Source organism: Sinocyclocheilus anshuiensis, unplaced genomic scaffold (genome assembly GCF_001515605.1).
Source record: "Sinocyclocheilus anshuiensis isolate Anshui unplaced genomic scaffold, SAMN03320099.WGS_v1.1 scaffold415, whole genome shotgun sequence".
NCBI classification, from domain to species: domain Eukaryota; kingdom Metazoa; phylum Chordata; class Actinopteri; order Cypriniformes; family Cyprinidae; genus Sinocyclocheilus; species Sinocyclocheilus anshuiensis.
Window position 1 is genome coordinate 2111668 of NW_015552655.1, and position 23790 is coordinate 2135457.

A 23790-nucleotide genomic window follows, 5' to 3' on the forward strand; every position below is an offset into this window, starting at 1 on the left:
CGTCATCCATTAATTCATTTTCCCAATCAGGTTTAGAGTATGAAAAAACTAAATGAAATAAAAGTTCACAAGTTTCTTTTGTGGTTCAGTGGTAGGTTTAGTTCACTGGTGATACATTCAGTTTTGAATCTCAGTAGCTTTTCTCACGGTTTGTGTGTGTCATTATTTTCATGGTAATGTAATTCAAAACATCAAATCCACATCCTAATAACATTTATGATATTATAATGTGTCATTTAGCCTCTGATTATCACTTTGATGTTTTGGGCAAATTACATTTCTGCTAAAAATCACACAATCATCAGTTCTAAAGTCTCTCAGTGTATCCTGCCTAAATATAAGGTTCAGCACATTTTTATTCCAGAAAAATACTAGACATTAAAAAAAGCTAGATGTATAGTCCCTTGTCTGAAGAGGGCATCTTAAAAACAACGCTTTATGCAACATGTAGCAAGTCGGAGCGCTCGAGTGTGTGTGTGTGTGTGTGTATCTGTGTTATGGGCATGTGGTTCAGTGTCAGTCTGTGGTTCTTCATTTAAAGAGCATTTTCCCACCGCATGGATGTGGAGGCTTTAGTGCAGCCTTGGACTTCTGGGTCACATCTGTATCCCACAGGGCAACAGTGCTTCATGTCTTTACAGCAGACTGCCTACGAAAAAAAGAGAGAGCAACAATCGGTTCAGTGTTTGCATGTTTTAGTGAAGACTGCTATCAATAGTAATGATTTAACTTTATAATTGTATGCAACATTCTGTAAACACAATAATAAATAAATAGATAATGTAAAATTCAGCGAACAATTAAAGTAAATAAAAATAACAAATAGGTGATTTGTTCAAAGTTTTAGTAAACAAAAACAAATGTAAAATTCAATAAACATTAAAATTATGGTAAGCAAAATAAAAAATAAATAAATGTACATTTTTGCAAACAATAAAAATTATTAATTCAAGGAATACAAATAAAAAAACATGTAAATAAAAACAATGAAAAATAAACAATTTCAGTAAACACAATGAATGAAAGACAACTAAATAAAAACAAATATAAAAACAAACAATGAAATGTAAACAAAAACATTTCTTTAAACAAATCAAAAAGATAAATATGGACATAAATAAACATAAATAGTAAACAAATGTTATTTCAGTAAACGATAAATAAAAAATAAACTAAAAACAAATCTAAAATAATAAAGAAACAAATATTAATTTTGGTAAACAATAAATAAAAATAGTTAACTAAAAAGAAATAATAAATTAAAATAAAAATAATAAATAAATATTTATTTCAGTAAAAACAAAGAAACAAACACAGTGATAGTAATGCCTCCTTTAGCAGGCACCACTAATAATATCAGACATCAGAGAGAGGGGAAAAAAAATAAAAATTCAATGATTTTTATCATCAACCAAATATTATACGTGGCAGCTCTGATTTTTGTTACCTCTTTATATGGGCAGCAGGCCCATGAGGAGTCTGATAGTCTACAGCAGCTCTGTGTCTTTGAGCAGCGTGTGGACGCGTCACACAGCACCTCCTCTTCTGAACGTGTGTCAGTGTGTGTCTGTAATTGTGTCAGAAGAACACTGTGCAAACTGGACGCTTTTACACAGGTTCCAAACTCGAGGTCGCAGGTGTAGCCCTGTGGACAGCAGTGCTCGTGATCCTCACAACACACCGCCTGCAGAGAGAAAACATGCAAAACACATGAAAACATACCCCGAGCTACTCAAACCAAATTCAGAGTCAGACAGAAGAACATCCACAAGAGCATTCAGAGCAAAAATACTCAAAAACACACATAACTGCATAACAAAAAAAAGACTCACCTTGACAAGAGGGCAACAGCCCCACTGCCCTGTGGGTAATTTACAACAGGTAGAACCAGATGCACAGCTAGTCGTCGAGTCGCACTTCACATCTTCATCTCCAAACAGCACCTCGGACCCCTTCAGGACCCTGGCCTCTTGTTTTGTGAACCAGGGGACCTCATGGTAGGCTTTAGAGCAGGACGTTTTCTTCTCATTGCATGTGTAGCCGTTAGGACAGCAGTGATCTCCATCCTTACAACACACCGCCTTCAAAGAGAGGATATGATCGAGTGTGAGAATTACATTCATAATGGAGCACAATATACTGCCTAGTATTGTTTTGTATGTAAAACAATAATCAATAGGCAACAAAAAAGGGTTTCAAATGGCAATATGCTACATTATGTTACATGTTTTATTCAGCAGTTATCGGATTAAAATGCAAAAAAAGGATAGGACAATATTTGGCCGAGATACAACTATTTGAAAATCTGGAATCTGAGGGTGCAAAAAAATAAAAATATTGAGAAAATTGCCTTTAAAATTGTCCAAATTAAGTCCTTAGCAATGCATATTACTAATCAAAAATTAAGTTTTAATATATTTACAGTAGGAAATTTACAAAAAATCTTCATGGAACATGATCTTTACTTAATATCCTAATGATTTTTGGCATTAATTTTGACCCATACAATGTATTTTTGGCTATTGCTACAAATATACCCCAGCAACTTAAGACTGCTTTTGTGGTCCAGGGTCACATTTATGCACTTTATGCCATTAAAAGTGCAAGCATGCTCTTGTTATATTGCTGTAGGTTTAACCCCTTATTGCTAAATGTGTTTGTACCTGTGGCATAGGACAGCAGGCCCATGAGCCTGAGGTTAGATTACAGCAGGTTGTTCAAAATAAATGAAAAATAATAAATATAAAATATGCATTTATTTAAAATAAATAATACATATGCAGTATATACACATTTTAAATTACAATTTTACCAATAAGCATGTTTATGTTAAAATGAGACAAAGAAAAAGTATTTACTTGTGGCAGAGGGCAGCAGCCCCATTTTCCAGATGAGAGTCTGCAGCAGGTGGAACCATCAGGGCACGAAGATGTCTCATCACATTTCTGATTGGATGAAGCTATTGGAAAGGTGGGCACCTTTGCCACCCAGGGTACAGACACTGAAAGGTCAGCAGGGTCATCACAGGTGCTCGCTGTGAGGTCACACACCGTGTCCTCTGGACAGCAGTGGATATGGTCCTCACAACACACCGCCTAGAGATGAGGACAACATTACTCCAAACACTATTTTGTATTTTCCTCCAATAAAAATTGAAGATTTGATCTCACAAACTTTTGTTTGGGGCTGGGTTTTCTCATGCATAAATGATACTGGGCCACAATCAACCCGAAGCTGTTTTAAAATAAATCTGACAGCTCAAATACCTTTGGTAAAGGGCAGCAAGCCCAGGTGCCTTCTTGTGTTTTACAGCAGGTGGTACCGCTAGCACACGCTACTGTCTCATTACAGGGAACTACTTTTTCTGCAGACAGAAAGAGCAATAAAAAGAGGGACTGATGCATATTCTATATAGAAACAAGAGGGCAAAACTTTAAATTTCAACACACACAGATGATGGATGCCATGATACAGAATGGTGGGCACTTTAATTGCACAAAGATAAAATAAATGGATGTTTACCTTTAGGTTTCAGGGAAGTGGCTGGGATCTTAGTGGCCATTTTTACCATGACGCCATTGGCTGACACACACATACTATGGACAAGGTCACAAGTCGTGGCCTCTGGGCAGCAGTGCACATGATCAGAACAACACACAGCCTACAGTAAAAACACATTTATGTTTGTTAATTCAGTCTCACAGTGAGTGAAATACATGCAAACCACAGGGTAACCATAAAATACAAACCTACAGAAAAATTATTAAATATACATGTATGAAGCACCTTTGGCATTGGGCAGCATCCGTAACTTCCGGTATCTAGTTCACAGCACGTTGTATCATCCGGACATGTGGAAATCTCATCTGGACAGATCACTGCCCACATAAACACACACACACACACACACAGAATCCTCAGGTGTCAGTTTTAACAAAGACACTTGATGAATAATGAATAGAAATAAATAATACATAAAGTAGGGCTCATGGATCAAAACTTACCATCTCTAATATGACTGGAGTCTTTAGGTGGAGCAACTGCAATTACATAAATACAACAGCAAATCAGCATATTAGAATGATTTCTGAAGGATCATGTGACACTGAAGACTGGAGTAATGATGCTGAAAATTCAGCCTTGTATCTAAGAAATAAATTACATTTTTAAATATATTCAAATAGAAAACAGTTCTTTTAAATTGCAAAAATATTTCACAATATTACTGTTTTTACGGTTTCAAATAGATGCAGCCTTGGTGAGCAAGAGAGACTTTTTTCAAAAACACTACAAAACCTTACCATCCACAAAGTTTTAAAAGTTCCCATATTACCACATGGCAGACAATATGCAATATAAAGCATAATGCAGATCAATGCAAATGTAAAACTGTCATACCTGCTTTCCTCTCTGATGGTTTCCTGCGACGGGCAGCAAACTTCCTCCACAGTGGGGATGGTCTGTATGTTGCCGACACACACCTTGAATGCTCGAGGTCACATTTAGTTCCCTGAGGACAGCAGTGTCGCTTATCTTCACAGCACACGGCCTAAACACACACACACAGAGAAAGAAAGACAAGTGTAAACACTACTATGTACATGTAACAACATTCCAGAACAGAAATCTGCTCAAACAGGTGATATACATCTTTCATAGGACAGCAGCCCCAGCTCCCATCAGGCATCTGGCAGCAGGTGGTGTCATCGGGACACTCAGACTCCTGATCTGGACAAATTACTGCTTGCTAAAAATCACAAACAAAAAGAGAAAGTTTTATTTCAATGCTGAATATTTACTCAAGGCTTATCTGGATTTGTAGCTGTGCAGGTATGCGTGTTACCTGCTTTGTGGCGACTTTTTCCACCCAGTCTAAAATGTGTGTCTTGTTCACACACTTGGAGTGTACCAAGTCGCACAGAGTGCCCTGATAACAGCAATGCAAGTGATCGGAGCAGCACTCTGCCTGCAAACACACATACAAGCAAGAGTCATTTGATATGAACGAGCACATTTTTTACTGTGCTTAAAGGAATAGTTCACCCAAAAATGAAAATTTACTCAACCTCAAGCCAACCAAGATGTAGATGAGTTTGGTTCTTCGTGGGAACAGATTTGGAGAAATGCAGCATTACGTATTTTAGCCAGAAGCAACATTTTAAAGTTAAAAATGTCTCAGTGATGGATTTGTTTCTCACAAACACGCAGCTTTTCACAAGATGTAAATTGATGGACTGGAGTGGTGTGGATTATTGTGATGTTTTTACCAGCTGTTTGGACTCTTATTCTGACGGCACCCATTCACTGCAGAGGATCCATTGGTGAGCAAGTGACGTAATGCTAAATTTCTCCAAATCGGTTCCCATAAAGAAACAAACTCATCTACATCTTGGATGGCCTGAAGAGGAGTAAATTTTCAGCAAATTTACATATTTGGGTTAACTATTTCTTTAACAGAACAGTTCACGCTTCACACAGGGAAAATAAATCCCAAAAATTCTATCTACGCAAAACAAAAAGAGATGTTTTTACGTAACTTTTGTGTTAAGAAGGAAAGTCAGTCATACATGGCTGAACTATTTGGCAGAACTACCCTTTAATAAAGCACACATTAAAAAGGTACAGGAACAAAGTAAAACATTAACATTAATCTCTTAAACACTAAAAGAGTTCAAAGAAATTCATATTCTATTAGTGAATTTACACGGTTAAAAAGTTTGGGGTCAGGAGGATTTTTTTTTTTTTTTTTTTAAAGTACTTATTTAGCAAGGATGCCATAATTGATCAAAAGTGACAGTAAAGACATTTATAATGTTACAAAAAATATCTAATAAAAGGTGTTGTTGTAGTTTAACCGTCTATTCATTAATAAATTCTGAAAAAAAAGTATCATGTTTCCACAAAAATATGAAGCAGCACAACAGTTTTTAACACTGATAATAATCAGAAATGTTGCTTGAGCAGCAAATCAGCATATTAGAATGATTTCTGAAGGATCATGTGACACTGAAGACTGGAGTAATGATGCTGAAAATTCAGCTTTGATCACAGCAATAAATTACATCTTAAAACACATTAAAGAAAAAAAATATTTTTAATTGTAAAAATAATTCACAATATTATTGTTTTTATTGTATATTGTATAGCCTTGAGTAAACTCTCTTACGTTGGGTAGCGGGCAGCAGCCGTATCCTCCTGATGGTGTTTGACAGCAGGTGTTTCCATCTTCACACATCCCTCCATCAGGACAAATCAGAGCGCCACACACATTCAGACACACACATAATAACACTACGACACCCGCACGCACCTGAAAAACAAGAAATGGGTGTGAACTGAACACCATTTGATTCGGTGTTTATGTGACAGTTTTCATTATCTTTATCAAAAGATACACCTGCATAGTAGCACAGAACTTCAGAAGTTCAAGGCTGATTAGCTACAACGGCTTGCAAACAAGTTTAAATATATAATATAAATCTGTTAAAGTTATGATACATGAAGATCATTGAGGAATGTCTGGTAGAATTGAGTGAAAACTGAATTTCCAATGCATTTATTTTAAAGGGGTCCTATGATGCTGCTAAAAAGAACATTATTTTGTGTATTTGGTGTAATGAAATGTGTTTATGCGGTTTGCATTGCATCGCGCCGCCGAAACATAAAACCATGTCTGCATTTGTGATCAAAGAAATGACAAACAACAAGTGCTACTCTACTGCCCAAAACTCGCGTTTGAATCATCAGTGGCAAATCCTTTAAATGAAAACGTACTTACGTGAGTCAGAACTGCCGGCATTTTAGTCTAACGTTACTCTCCCAGGATCAGTAAACAGTCCTCCATAAAATGCGCTGCACACATCTGGATATTTGGGTTAAACTGTTCTGGAACAGTGTTGTAAATACAACTTAACCACTGATTTGTAGTCGTGTCCTCTTTTGGAAGACCAAACAAAGTAGTTTCGCTTTCACAACGAAAAACACAGCGGCCTAGCGTGAGGGGAAGCCCCGGCTTAGCGTGAGCTGAGGCCGGGATAGAGTGAGCTGTGGCCGGGCTAGAGTGAGCTGAGGCGGCGAGGTCGAGAACGGGACGCCCGGCGGATCCGACGAATGAGCGGCAACCACATGTGACGGACCCCGGGCTGGATTCCGCTTCGCCATGGTGAAAGTTGATGTATTCCCTCAGCGACCAGCACAGATCAGCTCTAGGCATGACGAAGCGGATATCGTCCTCTTTTGGAAGACCAAACAAAGTAGTTTCGCTTTCACAACGAAGCACACAGCGTCTTCACGACATGGCTGCAGCGTCAACAAAACTACAGTGAGACTAAAAGTTACGCCTTCTTTCTTTGTGTGAACATTTGGGCGGCGTTATGCAAATCTTCCCACATAGTGATGTAGACATGTGGGGGCGTGTTAGAACGAGCCGTTTTAGGTAGGTGTGGCTGACTCTGAACTTTTATAAAGAATATCTCTTTGGATTTGAGACTTTAGTCTTTGCAACTTTACAGATCTTCTTTATGCACCAAGAGCTTGTAACACTCCAAAGAGAAAGGAAAAATTGAAATCGCATCATATGACCCCTTTAAAACATTCCCCACGTCTGAGTGTCTTAGTTTGAACAAGAGTTTCTTCAAAGACACACATTACCCAATGTGTCGATTTATTGAGCAATACAACAATAAATATCGCTGACAATCTCATGACACATTGAGGTCAAGCCTGGTTGATGAACAATTGCTTCAGCAGACTTTTGACTTACTGAAGAACGGTGTCAGCTTGGTAAAAGCACTGTTTGATTTCATCTGTTGTTTTCAGTGCAGGCTTGTATAACAATATAAGAAATAATTAGCAAACTACTCACCATTCTGTGTGTGATTGTTGATCCACAAAACTAACCCGCTTTAAATTTTCAGATGCAAACCCATGAAAGACTTTCTTGCGCTGTAACACAAAACATTAAAAAAGCTCAAACAAATCACATTGAATAAGCACTTAATAAATCACTTTGTGGCATCGATCATCAAAAAAAAAAAAGGCAACACTAATTGATCATATGTATTTTTAATTTATGAAAACTGACAAGTGTATAGCCACAAATGTCGTGTAATCTTACAAAGCTTCGTTTTGTGTTAAGTAAACAGTTAATATATTTTAAAGCCTGTCTTTGAAAGGCAGGAAGTCTGTTTTCATCGATGATTGAAACCGCTTCATGTTAATCTGATGATGTTCTCATGTAACGTTTCTCATTGTTTCCGACGGAAGCGTGTGAGCGAAACCCTAAACAAAGACCTGTTTTATTAAAAATCAGGATGACATTAGTATAAAGAGAAAGAACTTACCGTATTTTCACGAGACCAGTGAAGATATCAGAGTAAAACTGTATCCGGTGGAGTGGATATAACGCTGCTGAGCTCTGCTGAGTTTGACTTCATTTGTCTGTCATTTTATCACGTGACCTGAGCGTGTCATGTGACACTCCATGAGTCAGGCTTGTTTGTCTGCCTTTTTTTTTTTTTTTATTATTATTAGGCATATTAACTTGAACACCAACAGAGATGTTCATTTAATCTACAATGACAAATAGTTATGAAAACAATAAATATGAAGTACAAAAAAATAATTGATTAAAACGTAAAATATAATATTTCTAACCTGAATATATAACTAATGAAACATTAGAAGATGATCAAATTAATAATAATAATAATAATATCAATATTATGCTCTAACCTGATTTTTGTTTTTACATGTATACACAGCACTGCAGTACAGTTTAAAATCGTTTATTTAAAAAATGGTTTGGAGCCATACCATTTGTAGGTTTAACTTTTCTATTCATTTTAATAAACCCAGGACGTCTGATGTTGGCTGGTTCAGAAAGCGAACCACTGAAAACTAACATTATTCAGTAAATATTGCGCTTATATGGGTGAATCTCACAAAACCGGTCAAGACAAGTTAATTCATAAAAAAAAAAAAAAAATTTTTATATTTTTCTATTCTATCTACTTGTTTTTCTGTGTGTGTGTGTGTGTGTGTGTGTGTATAATATATACAGTGAAATTAATCCACAATTGCTTTTTAGACAGTACTGAAGGAATTTACATGTAAGCTGAAGCTCTTGTTGACTTCATTATCCAGTTCAGCTCATTCTTTTCATCTTTTCAGTTTTAGTTTTATAAAGAAATTCATATGGCACAATTTATCTACAAAATGAATTAAATTTAAGTTTAATCTTAAGCTTAAATGCTTGAAACTGGTTTCTAGTCTTTAGATCAAAAGGATCACACACACACAAAACCCCAGTAAATTCAGTAAAGTGCTTTTAAACGTTTGACTGATATAATGTATGCAGTGCTATATGAAGATGATATAGAGTGAATAATTTTTCCAATTTTATAACTTGTTGAAAAGCCACTCAGCACACTATCGATAAAATTTGTATTCATACTTCAATCAAACTTAACATTGCGGTCTGATGTTAGAGATTTCTTTTCAGCTGGAGGACATCAGGATATTGAAAGAAATTTCAGTTAATTCCTTATTTTCCTCAGAGAAGCTTTCAATCTGAGACTTCCACAAAAGCCAAGGGAGAGTAGGCAGATGCATGAAGTGCTAATTGGTTGAATGAATAGAGAATGTCAGAAAACAGGCCTGAAGTGAATTTGAACGAGATCCACATTGGAGGGTTTTCCAGCATGAACCGCCTTTTTAAGGTCATGCCACAGCGTCTCAATAGGCTTCAGGTCAGGACTTTGACTAGGCCACTCCAAAGTCTTCATTTTGCTTTTCTTCAGCCATTCAGAGGTGGACTTCTGGTGTGTTTTGGATCATTGTCCTGCTGCAGAACCCAAGTTCGCTTCAGCTTGAGGTCACGAACAGATGGCCGGACATTCTCCTTCAGGATTTTTTGGTAAACAGCAGAATTCATGGTTCCAATTATCACAGCAAGGTAAATGTAAATGTAAGACATGCCAAAAACAACATAAACAAACTGTATTTATGTATTAAGCGCCATAGCCTGCAGATCAAGTGTAAAAATGATGAATTCTTTGTCTTGTAATGGATAATAGAAGATAACATTTTTGGTGTGTTTTGATTCTTTCAAAATTGATAATGATAATTTCAAATTACACAGAGCAATCCTTTAATAAAAGTATTTCTTCGGCACAACAGAATATAGGTAATTGCGCTGCTATGAGAACAAAGTAAAAAAAAAACTTTTTGTACACAAATTAAAAGTCAAAGCAGAAAACGTAAAAGTTCATAACAGTACGTTTACAGGTTTTGTAAAGGGCAATCTTGGGTTTTTGCTCCATGGTTTTGCTCCTGGATTTGGTTTGTTGTTGTCAGATGGGAATGTTTTGATCTTTTCCCCCTGAAAACGGTCGTCTCCTCCCTGTCCTCTCCTTCTTCTTGCTCCAGTCTCCCTCGCTTCACGAAGTGCTGGATCCTGGACTCCAAACTCTCGCAGCGCGGCCGGTCCAGAAGAGGCTGGTACTTCCTCTGCCTGGAGCCCTCCATGAGCCAGCACTGCAGAGATGTCATCTCTAAGAAAACAGAAACAAAAACTGTTTTACAGTGGTTTTTACATGCCACTTTTTAGATAAACATCAGGCAGTGTGTTAGCATTCCAGACAATTAATAAATCATTTTTGAGTAGTAGTTTCAGTATGAACACACACCTGTGGTGGTTTTCTGAAGGCCTTGGATCATGCCGAGCAGAACTTGGGTTTTCACTGCGTTCTGAACCCAGTGTTGGTGCAGAGAGTTCAGGACGTGGTTCTCCTCCTCCGTTTCATTCCTCCAATTCACACCCTCGAAGTGGCAGTCATACAAAACCAAAGGGTAATCCACCGCCATACTATAAAACATAGACAGCTATGATTAACATTTACTCATTTAGTCAAGAAAATGAAAGTTCCTATAGATCTGAAGTTCAAAGATCTGAAGTGAAAGATCAAGTCTAAACTGAGCACTAAGCAGCTTCACGTGGAATCCAGGATTAGCTAAGGAAATACTCAAATAAGTCTCACCTGTATTGAGGTTTCCTTGGGTTTTTCTCCACATCCAGCAGCTGATCAATGATTTCTGGAGCTTCGAGTTTCTGTCCAATGAGTAGCAGCAAAGCCATCATGCAGCGAACCTGGAAGAGCAAAGTTAGTGGTTATGTTTAGAATGCAATACTAGCTACTACTGCTAAACACTTTTTTTTTTAAATGGCAAGGACACCTTGATGACTTCAAAAAATCTAACAGAGCAAAAATCAACAGTAAAATAGTACCAAAAACAAAGATCTTTAACTTGCCGAGACAGTTTCTAAAAAGTTATTGACTACTACATATTGAAGACATCATTTCAAACGATTTAAAAATATAAACTGTTTTGACTGCACCCAACAATATTTGAAAATGTATTTTAATCTACGGTCACGCCTACTTTCTGTTAAAAAATAACTATTAGAATCAAAATAATTCAATTTATTAAATAGTTTTAGGAGCTGAATGCTCTTCAGGTGTTAAGATTTTATTAATAATAATAATTATTATTATTATTATTAATAATAAATTATTATTATTAAATTATTATTAATTATTAATATTTTATTAATTTACTTGACTTTTCCAGGCAATGTTATTATAGTTAACTATAACTAAAATCAAGAGAAAACATTTCTGTTAAATTTAATGTAAACTGAAATAATACTTGTCATATATTGGCTAGTTGCCAAGCAAATATTTCTCATTTTTATTTAGTTTTGGTTAATGTACTAAAATAACTGAAAACTGAAATACAAATGAATAAAAACTATAAAGAAATATATATATTTTTTTAAAGGTAAACACTGCAAGGCTTAACTTATTAAAAAACAAAACTGGTAGGTTTTATTTATTAACATTAGTTAACTACATTAGATAACATGAACTAACAATGAAAAATACTTCTACAGCATTTATTAAATTTAGATCATATTAGTTTCAATATCTACTAATACATTATTAAAATTCAGAACTGTATTTAATAACATTAGTTAATGCACTGTGAACTAACATGAACCAACAATTTCATTTTTACTAACATTAACAAAGATTAATAAATGCTGTAAAAATGTCACTCATTGATGTTAGCTAATGCATTATCTAATATTAACAAATGAAACCTTTTTTGTTACCACAAAACCTAATAAGACAAAATGACAAAAACACAAACATTAAATATTAATATAAAACCTCTGAAAATGGAAAATATAAAAAATAACTTATTCAAACTATTAATAAAAACTATAATAGTATCTCAATGATACGTCCAGTTTAAATACTTAAACACTGTTTTCAGGTCTAGAACCCAAGACAGTGGAATTTCTAGTTCTTCAAAGGAAAAAACATAATATAAGAAATATCTTGATTTTTAGTTGTTTTAGCTGATTCTAAAGCTTGTTTTGTCTAATTTTATATAATTTATTGAAGCCCTCTGAAGGCCTCCAGTTTGAGATGAGCTCCTTACCTGGTGATAGAGGAAAGCAAGACCTTTGACCTGGAAGACATAGAGTTGGTGTGGGTCATTAGGGCAGGTGGGGTTAAGCTGGGCTGGCTGGATGGAGGCAGACAAGATGGTCCTTTGGAACCGCAAGACTCCATTACCTACATCCATCTTACAGATGTTCCTGAAATCATGTGTTCCCTCATACCTGCATCCCCAGAGGAACATAATTATCCACTCAATTGTTGTCCACTTTTATAATGAAATGTTCAGATACTTTTTGATTGACTGTATATTATTCTTTAAGCAGACAGTACAGTATGTGTTGATGTTGTGATCTACTGACCGTTTAGCAGCCTCTGCCATGAGATCCACGTCTAAGTCTCCACGAGGGAAGTAGTATCTGTATGTTCTGGACTGGCAGTCGAAGCGTGCACTGAAGCCGGTTTCTACAGGAGCCCACTGCAGGATCCTAATGTCCTGTGGCAGGACTCTATTTAGCATCTTCACGTAGGGTAATTCTTCTGCAGACGCCTTGCCTTTGACCTCCACTCCAGCTGGGACAGTCACACCTAAACCTCCTCCATACTGTGTTGAGCGCACATCAATGGATATGACCTGGTGGAGAAGAGGGTAAATATCAGGAATACATGACTTTAAGAAATATGAAAATAAATGTATGACTATTCAGATCACAAAAAAACAGCACAAACGTCATGCCATAGTAGTAGTAGTAGTAACATATTCACAATTCATGTTATACTTTTAGTTATAATCTAATGATTATTTATTATTGTGTCAAATAACTACAAATCTGTTTATATAGTTGTGAATATAAAGAATCCATGACTTTACAAAGTATGAAAACAAATGTATGACTATTCAGATCACAAAAAAGCATAAATATAATAGCATAAATAATTATTACTATTAATTATTAAATATATATATATTTTTAATTAAAATATTCATAACTCTTGTTCTACTTTAAATTGTTAGTTTAATGATTGTTGTGTCAAAATGTAATTATTGAAAATTGGTTCTAAATATTAGTTCTCAGATGCAAAAATAAATTATATTGATGTATAAAATAGTATTGTTTACATTTTTATTTTCCATTATTGTGGGAACACTTGCAAATGTGACCCTGGACCACAAAACCAGTCTTACGCGTCAATTTTTCAAAATTGAGATTTATACATCATCTGAAAGCTGAATAAATAAGCTTTCCATTGATGCATGGTTTGTTAGGATGGGACAATATTTGGCCGAGATACAACTATTTGAAAATCTGGAATCTGAGGGTGCAAAAAAATCAAAATATTGAGAAAACCGCATTTAAAGTTGTCCAAAATGAAGTCCTTAGCAATGCATATTACTAATCAAAAATGAAGTTTTGATATATTTACGGTTGGAAATTTACAAAATATCTTCATGAAACATGATCTTTACTTAATATCCTAATGATTTTTGGCATAAAAGAAAAATCACTAATTTTGACCCATACAATGTATTTTTGGCTATTGCTGCAAATATACCCCAGCGACTTAAGACTGCTTTTGTGCTCCAGGGTCACAAATAGGAAAACATGATCAATGTCAAAACTCACAAAATTCAGTAAATGCCGATGACAGTACCTGAGAGAAAGCACTGACTCCTTTATCTGTGCGGCCGCAGCGGTGATAGTTGGAGGTCTGTCTGTCCTGGATCAGTTTAGTCTTCAGCAGTGCCTCAAAAAGCCGGGCTTCAACGGTGTTGTCTGTGTTTTCCTGGACAGCGAAGCCCTGATATTGCCAGCCGAGATATGCCAGCCGCAGTGCCACATGTCTGCGAGGATGGACGGAGAAGTCAAAGGCCCTCTCTGCTCCTCGTTTCTTCTGTTTGGATCTGTTCTCCTCACCTTCCTGATGTTTTAAGCTCTCTGTCTGGAGACTGGCTGATGTTTCAGTCCTCTCCTCTCTCTTAGCTCCATCTCTCTCCACTTTCAGCTGAGCTTTCAGTCTCTCCACCTCCTCTTCCAAAGCCTTCACACGAGCCAGCAGAACTTCTTCTGACATGGCTATAACAAACACAGATCTGTGAAACAAATAACAGAGAGGGCCATATAACAGCTTTGCATTATCACCACACACGTGTGTATGTATATGAATGCAGTTCTTGCACACATTAACAATAAACAGAGATTTGTGCAATAATTCACAGTGGGCTTCAGGTATCTTCAGTGAGTAATGACATTGTGTAATAAGGTACATGTATGTGGTTCTCCTGTAGACTAGAGGTGTTTAATGAGCAAATCTCCACGTGTTTGCTTCCTATCAACTCTCTGGGCTTCTTAATCATTTCATAAAATATAGTTTATAAAACTACAAACATATTTTCATTTAACTATACTCACATCCTTCCCAAAGCTGCATTAAACTGCGAAATTATCAATTCTGAACAGTAACTTTTAAACGCAGCACAATGTATTTGGCTTCCGTAAGGCCACCCTTCAAAATAAAAGTCCTTGCATTAAACTGCGAAATGATCAATTCTGAACAGTAACTTTTAAACGCAGCACAATGTATTTGGCTTCCGTAAGGCCACCCTTCAAAATAAAAGTCCTGACACATTTACAAAGACTTGAAGCACTGATTTATTCCACTGAATGTGATATGATTTCCTTATCTTCTCCATTATTTAAAATAAACAAACAATCAAAACAAAATAGAATAATAAAAATAAAATAAAATGCATAAATGGTAATGCATGAATGTTAATGTAAAATTTAATTATTGTCATTTTGCTGTAGTTGATTTCACCGTTTATTAAATAACAATTTAAATGTTATTATATATAATAATAATAATAATAATTTATCATTAAGATTTTATTTTTTATAATGTATTATATTTTGCATTTATTTTTAATATGTGCCAATCAGAGTGGGTAAACTTTCTTACTACTTTCTGTAAAGATGTTTGATTTATTGTAATAATAAATGCATTATACAACCCGCTTGAACTGGAAAGTGTAATAATAGTCCTCTCTTTGATGACAGTTTTCTATTTCCTCAATTTTCTTCCTGAAAAACAGTGCGTTTATGTTTATGCTGCTAAACAGCCTCATAAAACTGCAGATAGCAGTTGTTTATGTCACTATAGAGATCACACATCGAATAGAATGGGATCATGTGATGAATACAACCGAGTTTCCCCCTTTTATTTCAATCTCGAGTTCTAATTGGCTAAAGCTCCTCAAAGGCCCTTCAGACTGTCTCGTGATTGGTCGCCTGCTTTTCTATTGACACACATTGCTTCCTGCTCACGCGAAAGAAAATCAATAGTAGAAAAGTTTAAATTTTTAACTCTACATCTGCAGCACCGACGCCGCTGACGTCACATAAGTCAAAATGATACACTGTATCCGCAGCGCGCTGCTCGCGCTTTTATTTGTTACATTGTTGCAGTCGGTCTGCAGCGACTTTCAGACTCTCGCGCATCTGAGAGCGAAAGCCAGCGATAAAACTCAGTCCAGAGCTGTGGTGGATCTGCTCCGGAGACTGCTGGGAAACAGATCTCGGGATTTCATCGTGTCAGTCAACAGGACTCTGTCTAATGACACTCTAGACGTGTGTGAGCTGCGATCCGCGAAGAACAACAAGATCCTGGCGGTGGGCAGCACGGGGGTCGCGGTGGCCACCGGTATATACAACTATCTCAAATACTTCTGCAACTGTCATGTGTCCTGGTCTGGAGATCAGTTAAATATCCCCCGACCTCTGCCTACCCTCACCGGCGTCCTGCGCATCAACACCCCTCACAGGTAAATAGCTTAACAATTTAATTCAACAAAACACTTTTTATTCATTGATACTGTTTGATATTTTCAGTGATTAGAGTCAATAAATCGTAAGTAAAACCTATAGATTTATAATTCTTGTAAGTTCCATATGAATATTTGAAAGTTTTAAAACATAAAAATATTTTTGTTGAGCTTTTTGTATATTTTAAATGTTATTTGTCACTAACCCATAGGTAAATTACATTATAGATTGTCAGAAGAATGTCACAACCTCATGATATCGCAGTGCAAAATGATGTCACAACAGAGGTGATTTCAGGTCACATGGAACGTTCTCAGAACTTTGGAGAACGCTCTGGAAAGGCGCTTTCAAAGTTATGAACAAATGTTCTTCCAGCCACATTAATAGAACGTTTGTTCAGAGTTAAATGGTCTGTAATGTTCTCAAAATGTTAGCACAAAAACACTATTTATTTGATTTTTTTTCCTGAACGCTTTATTTGAACGTTCATCTAACATTTTTTAAATGCTACAACTTGTTTCACAATGTTCAGAGAACATTCAGAAGTAATATTCTCATAATTTTTGCAAAATTAAAATAGAATTAAAGGGATAGTTCACCCATTACTCACCCTCATGTTGTTAAAAACCCCAAAGACCTTCCTTCATCTTCAGAACACAAATTAAAGGGGTCATATGATGCTTTTTTAAAGATCATTATTTTGTGTATTTGGTGTAACAGAATATGTGCGCTCTCTATCTCTCTCTCTCTCGCTCGCTCGCGCACACACACACACGATGCGCAAAACTCCGCATTTGAACAGTCAATAGCAAATACTTAAACTAATAACAAAACAGTAGCTGATTCAGAAGCGCCAGACTGTCATAGCAAAGTCAGAATTACCTCCTCTCCTAGGTTCACGAAACGGTCGTCCATAAAATGCATTGCTGTTCTGTTGTAAGTAATCTTAAAGATTCCTAAATGCATCTACTTTCGGAAGGCCAAATAAAGTGCTTTTGCTTTCGCCTAGAAACACACAGCGTCTCCCTGACATGGCTGCTTCAACACTAACTGCGGTTACTGAAACCACGCCTTCTTTCTTTGCGTGCACATTTGGGCGGCATTATGCAAATATTTCCACATAGTGAGGTAGATATGTGGGGGCGTGTTAGAACGAGCCGTTTTAGGGGGGCGTGGCAGAGTCTTAACTTTGATAAAGAATATCTCTTTGGTTTTGAGACTTTAGTCTTTGCAACTTCAGGGATCTTATCTATGCACAATCAGCTTGTAACACTCCAAAGAGAAAGGAAAACTTGAAATCGCATCATATGACCCCTTTAAGATATTTTTTATGAAATCCGAGAGCTCTCTGACCCTCCGTAAATAAATAAATAAATATATTTTATATATTATTTCCAGCTGTTAAACTAGCCTTTTTACGTTGTTCACTTTTCTACACTTTTCTTGCTACCTTCCATAATTGGACTAAAACAAAATATATATTAGTGATATATATATATATCAGTGGGATATTAGTTATATTTGCCAGTTTAGATATTATTATATGATTAACATATTCCTCTTTATGCCAGTTCTAATTCTACAGACAGCTTTGTCACATACATAAAAATGTATGTATGTATGTTCTTTCTTTCTTTTGTGAATTTTGTATAAAATATTTCCACCTGAAATATTTTATCAAATGTTTTCATTTAATTTGAGAAATGATCAGTTATTGAAAAATTGATATTGGCCAACCACAACTGATATACTGTGTATTACGTAAAATATTTTCAAACGGACTGGCATTTAATGTCTCTTAGCGCAGATATCAGACAAAATACTAGAAACTAGTATCACTAGTTTTCTCAGTGTGATTAAGTTGGACTATTTTTATGTATTTTGTTCAGATGTGAGCAACTATAATCAGCATTTTAACATGACCAATGCACACTTTAGATAAGATTATCTGTGTCTTTTCCTTTCATTTGGTAATTTGTATGTTTCTGCAGGCAACTCGTCATTCTGTGAGCCGTAGTTTTTGTTTTTTCTACATGTTCTTGTGTCGCTCCAATCATGAGAGTGTGTTGTGTGTGATTTGCAAGACAATGAAAAAAGCAGCATTGCTGATATTCACCAATGTTAATGTGGATGTTTTGTTGTAGCCAGACGTTTTTTTTGTTGTTGTTGTCTTGTTGCGTGTTTGTCTTATTAGTTCTGCATGAGCTGGCCTGTACTATGTCACTGACAGAGACGCCGGTGGACAGTGAATTCCACACATTGTGAACATGACGTTATGAATGAGGTCATGTTCATTACAGCTCCAAAACAGAAAATAGTATTTATTGCCAAGTATGTCACAAGTTGGAGATGTGGCGGTTAATGTGTGGAGGACCTACTGCAGCAAATTCATTTCATTTAGTGTTTGTGTGACTCTAGGTTCAGGTACTATCAGAACGTGTGTACCCAGAGTTACTCCTCCGTGTGGTGGGATTGGCCCAGATGGCAAAGGGAGATTGATTGGATGGCACTGAATGGCATAAATCTTCCTCTGGCGTTCACTGGACAGGAGGTGCTATGGCAGGAGGTGAGAGGATTTCTTTCAAAAATGACTTATAAATGAATATTTTCAAGTGTATGTTGTGTTTTATATTTGTTTTCTTTTCCTGATGTACTGTAGGTTTATCTGTCTCTCGGTCTGAACCAGACCGAGCTGGATCACTTCTTCACAGGTCCAGCTTTCCTAGCGTGGAACCGCATGGGAAATCTGTTTCAGTGGGGAGGACCACTTCCTCAGTCTTGGCATGTCAAACAGCTCTACCTGCAGGTACTGAACAGTCTTTTGATAAGATCAAATTCCTGAAAGAAATTCATTGCAGAAATGTATTATTTTTCTAAGTGGTCAGAGTTAGGATATTTTTCCATTTTTTATTACATATATTTTTAGCATTTTATTTTTAGGAACAATCTTGAACATACATCACATAAATTTGTTCTATATAACAAACTTTTTTTATCATATTACTGAATGTATATCTAAAAATGGGTCATAACTGGACTATGATTAAAACTTCCTAGCCTAAAGTTATAATAGAGGAATTTCACCTGGCAAGTGATAAAACCGGCAAAAAAAATTTTTCCATAGCCCTTCATTAAGGGAGAGATGAAAAGGTCAGAATATTATAGATCAGAATCTAAAATATCTGAGCCACGTCTAGAGAACATCACAGAGACTTTGGCATAGTAATCACACAATCCTATATTTTTGTATGATTCAAGGTGCTAAAAACTGCTCAGAACAACTTAACAACTGCATAGTAACAAGTTCCAACCACCTACAATACCCTAGCATTATGAAAGCAGAAATGCTATTACCAGAACATATACAAATCTAGTTGTATATAGTCATGCATGAACATTTTCTTATTAAAAATTATTTAAAAAATTGTGCCATTTATTCCTCCAGTTTAAAATCCTGGACCGCATGAGATCTTTTGGGATGATACCTGTATTGCCTGCTTTTTCAGGAATCATACCTGAAGGTATTACCAGGTAATATTCCTCAAATGTGTCTTTCTTCCATTTAACATAGCTGTAGATTTTAATCTTGAAATCATGAAAGTGGTGTTGGTTATCAAGTACATTCTTATGGCTTTTAAATGTAAAGGTATTTAAATGGCCAGTGCAATAAAAATTTGCAAAGAACACATAAATTCTATTTGTATTATTTATTTGAGAGTGAAGACCGGAATAATCACATTTAGCAATGCCTTTTAGGTTGTTCCCCCAAGCAAATGTGACCAAGCTGAACCCCTGGAGCCATTTTAACTGTACCTACTCCTGCGCCTATGTGCTTGACCCACGCGACCCACTCTTCCAGCGAATAGGAGCACTCTTTTTGACCCAGGTCATTAAGGAGTTCGGAACAGACCACATTTACAACACAGACACTTTTAATGAAATGGCCCCAGCCTCTTCGGACCCCGCTTACCTGGCGTCTATCAGCCGTGCTGTTTTTAATACTATGACTTCAGGTAACTATGACATTGTTACTCCTTTTTAGTTGGTGCTGGAAATAACTTGTGATATTGTCCTAGATGTGGAAGTTGCTCATGTTTCTTTGGGTTTGCATTTGCTCTAGTTTTAAAACCCACAATTGACCCGCTTATTTTCTGGGGCACAGTTGGGGTTCCCAACCCCGTGATGGGATGAAGCATGGCGCCCTCACAACTGCTCACACAGATGAGTTGTGGTCTCTTATTCTCTCCCTTTACTCTCTCTCTGGCAGTGGACCCTCAAGCAATTTGGCTGATGCAAGGCTGGTTATTTATCAGTGACCCTTCGTTCTGGAAACCAGACCAGGTCAAGGCCCTGTTACATGGCGTCCCCCTGGGGCGCATGATTGTCCTGGATATCTTTGCTGAATCCATGCCTGTCTACTCTTCCACAAACTCCTTCTATGGCCAGCCATTTATCTGGTGCATGCTGCACAACTTTGGAGGGAACAGTGGTCTGTTTGGAACGGTGGAGAGCATAAATTCCGGCCCCTTCGATGCCATCCACTTTCCGAATTCAACCCTAGTGGGATTGGGTTTGACCCCCGAAGGCATCGAACAGAATCCAGTCATTTACGAACTTATGAGCGAACTGGCCTGGCGCAAAGAACCCATCAACCTTTCCAAGTGGGTGTCGCTGTACGCCTTGCGACGCTATGGTAGTATGGATGAGAACCTGACGGCGGCCTGGCAGCTCTTGTTTCATAGTGTGTACAACTGCACTCTTCCGCAATACAAGAACCACAACCGGAGTCCGCTGGTACATCGGCCGTCCCTGCACATGCAAACGGACATTTGGTACGAACCGGCTGACTTCTACAAGGCGTGGAAGCTTCTGTTTGAAGCCGCGCCAGGGTTAGCGACTCTGGAAACCTTCCGGTATGATCTTGTGGACGTGACGCGTCAAGCGCTTCAGCTTCTTACAACTGAGTTCTACAAGGAAATACGGAATGCTTTCCAGGTAAACCCAAACTTAACTGTTATGTTTGATGTCAATGAACTAGTGAACCAGTCCTAGTATTATTTTATTTTATTTTATTTTTTACATTTTTATGCTTTTGGCAGATGGTTTTATCCAAAGCGACTTGCATTGCATTCAGGGTAGGGGTGGGTGATAAGACCAAAATTTTCACAATATCACAATATGAGTAGCCTAATTTTATTGCATGGTAACGATACATATCATGTAGGGCTGCACAACAAATCGCATGCAATGTAAATCGCTGTTTTACCGTTTTTTTGTAAAGGGCGTTTGACCTTCTTTGTATGTTCACTTTGTAAACACTGGGTCGGTACCTCTGCAGCGATGTAGGACGATTTTGAAGTTGGAGGAGAAAATGAGATGGGAGTTTTTCAACATACCCTAACTGTCTTGAACCGGAAAAAAACAGAGTTCACGCAGAGCTAGACAAGATGAGTGTTTGACGTTAAAAAGTATATAAATTGTAATTTTTTTAAATAACCGATCATTTCGCTAGATAAGACCCTTCTTCCTCGGCTGGGATCGTTTAGAGCCGTTTGAAGCTGCATTTAAACTGCATTTTGGAAGCTCAAACTCGGGGGCACCGTAGAAGTCCATTATATGGAGAGAAATCCTAAAATGTTTTGCTCAAAAAACGTAATTTCTTTACGACTGAAGAAAGAAAGACATGAACATCTTGGATGACAAGGGGGTGAGTACAATATCTGTACATTTTTGTTCTGGAAGTGAACTACTCCTTTAATTTGGTTCTATTGATTGACGCTTGTGTCTATGTGCGTCACATGAAGACTCTTTTAATTGCGAACCATTTAATTGCAGCTTTAAATGCACGATTACACTACATACTCACAGTTGTTTGTATCCAAGTTCAAGTAGCTTTCATATTCATGCCAATCACACCACAGTCCCATTGCAACCGAACTCAGACCAGTTCCTACAGCTAGTCTTGGATTTGGTACCGCGGTACACAGTATTACCAAATTTTCAGGCAAAAGCCCTCGCATTAGCGACATTTTTGTGAAATTTTATGGGCAAATAAATGTCCATTGTCTATTGTCAATAGTGTAGCGATGTATAAAGCACAGCTCCCAAAGAAGTCACTTTCACACCAAACAGCTTTTTGTTGGTTAACACACCAAATTCTCATTACCAACTTGAACCCATTGTGAATGGGTAAATCTGCTTGGGGAAATCTTTTGCCCTCATGCAAAATTCCCAAATTCATTGATTTCTATTGCAATGATTGGATTTCGCCCATTAAAATTCATCAAACAATGGTAAATGTAACTGCACCTTTATTGTTTACAAAATTACAGCTTTGAAATGTTTATTTATTTGTATGATTCTCAGACTCAAAAGCTTCCCGACCTCCTAACCGCTGGTGGCGTGCTTGTCTACGATCTCTTACCTGAACTGAACCACCTCCTTTCCAGCAACGAACACTTCCTTTTGGGAGTCTGGCTTGAGCAGGCTCAGTCTCAGGGTGTGGATGAGCACGAGGCACAGCTGTATGATATCAACGCACGAAATCAGATCACCCTTTGGGGACCCGATGGGGAAATCTTGGACTATGCCAGCAAGGAGTGGGGCGGTCTAGTGGAAGACTATTATTTACAGCGCTGGGGCTTGTTTGTTAATACACTAGTGGAGTGTCTGGACAGAGGAAGACCCTTCAAACAAGACGTCTTCAACCAGGCCGTGTTCCAGGTTGAGAAAGGGTTCGTCTACAACCAGAGGAAATATCCCTCCAAACCACTAGGGGACACATATGAGATTGCACATCGGATCTTCCTCAAATACTACCCATATGCTCTGAAAAGGCTAAAATGAAGGGAACTTGTTTCATCCATCTACCATAAGTTGTTTAATACGGTGGCCGACAATGGTCAAAAAACAGCTTGCATTTTATTTATTTTCTCACTTTTCTTTTAAAATAATGGCCAAACTATCAAGAGAGACTACTTGTAGAAACTTCTAAATGGTTTATATGTCAGATACTGAGGTTTACTGCATCCGAATGTGTTTTTGTGAAAAGCAAAGTGTTTTAAGTATTGAAGCCTGAAACAAATTGTGCAAGTAAATAAATGCAAGTATGGGATCTAGCAAGCTCAATAAATGTAAGGACATTTTACATTCTCAGTAAGGGGTGCGATAGCAGGCATTAGCAATGGCAGGAAAACACTTGTGGAAAATCTTGCCTTAAGTATTGTTATTAAAGGTGGGGTAAGTGATTTCTGGTAGCCAATGTTAACATTTGAAATCACCAAAATAAACACGCCCCTACCCCAAAAGGGTCTCGCCCCTATTTTGATAGTTCCGCCCCACACATACGTACGCAACCCAGGCAACGATTAGTTCTGTGAAACAAAGCAAAACCAATGTTACACAGTGTCTACACCGGACGCGAGTGGCGCGGCGCGACAAAATACTATAGAACTCATTATAATCAGTGATGCTGTCTACACCATAGATATATATATATATAT

At 37.1% G+C, this 23790-nt stretch overlaps 3 protein-coding genes across 6 annotated transcripts; 1 reads left to right on the forward strand and 2 right to left on the reverse strand.

Moving 5' to 3' along the window:
• Window positions 1–40: 40 nt before the first annotated feature.
• LOC107667169 (granulin precursor) lies at window positions 41–8452 on the reverse strand. Its single transcript, XM_016458768.1, has 14 exons — window positions 8343–8452; window positions 7865–7944; window positions 6167–6310; window positions 4844–4966; window positions 4649–4747; window positions 4399–4549; window positions 4005–4040; window positions 3787–3878; window positions 3523–3661; window positions 3267–3364; window positions 2859–3095; window positions 1833–2081; window positions 1448–1684; window positions 41–649 (listed from the first exon to the last, which is right to left on the reverse strand). Exons 2-14 carry the CDS (start codon window positions 7865–7867, stop codon window positions 536–538), a joined length of 1722 nt encoding a protein of 573 aa, XP_016314254.1. The 5' UTR covers window positions 7868–7944; window positions 8343–8452; the 3' UTR covers window positions 41–535.
• A 1681-nt stretch (window positions 8453–10133) lies between these two features.
• Window positions 10134–15078, reverse strand: pus3 (pseudouridylate synthase 3). 3 transcript variants are annotated; one of them, XM_016458774.1, is made up of 8 exons: window positions 15000–15078; window positions 14879–14901; window positions 14121–14542; window positions 12830–13101; window positions 12508–12691; window positions 11040–11149; window positions 10689–10867; window positions 10134–10553 (listed from the first exon to the last, which is right to left on the reverse strand). In XM_016458774.1, exons 2-8 carry the CDS (start codon window positions 14895–14897, stop codon window positions 10282–10284), a joined length of 1458 nt encoding a protein of 485 aa, XP_016314260.1. In that variant the 5' UTR covers window positions 14898–14901; window positions 15000–15078; the 3' UTR covers window positions 10134–10281. The 3 variants fall into 3 exon arrangements, with proteins under 3 accessions (XP_016314260.1, XP_016314259.1, XP_016314261.1); XM_016458773.1 differs by lacking the exon at window positions 15000–15078 and having other exon boundaries at window positions 14879–14975; XM_016458775.1 differs by lacking the exon at window positions 15000–15078 and having other exon boundaries at window positions 14121–14559; window positions 14879–14975.
• A 689-nt stretch (window positions 15079–15767) lies between these two features.
• naglu (N-acetylglucosaminidase, alpha) lies at window positions 15768–23573 on the forward strand. 2 transcript variants are annotated; one of them, XM_016458760.1, is made up of 7 exons: window positions 15768–16287; window positions 18707–18854; window positions 18948–19094; window positions 19734–19819; window positions 20045–20301; window positions 20556–21283; window positions 22655–23573. In XM_016458760.1, exons 1-7 carry the CDS (start codon window positions 15875–15877, stop codon window positions 23132–23134), a joined length of 2259 nt encoding a protein of 752 aa, XP_016314246.1. In that variant the 5' UTR covers window positions 15768–15874; the 3' UTR covers window positions 23135–23573. The 2 variants fall into 2 exon arrangements, with proteins under 2 accessions (XP_016314246.1, XP_016314247.1); XM_016458761.1 differs by lacking the exon at window positions 15768–16287 and adding an exon at window positions 18494–18572.
• Window positions 23574–23790: the final 217 nt, after the last annotated feature.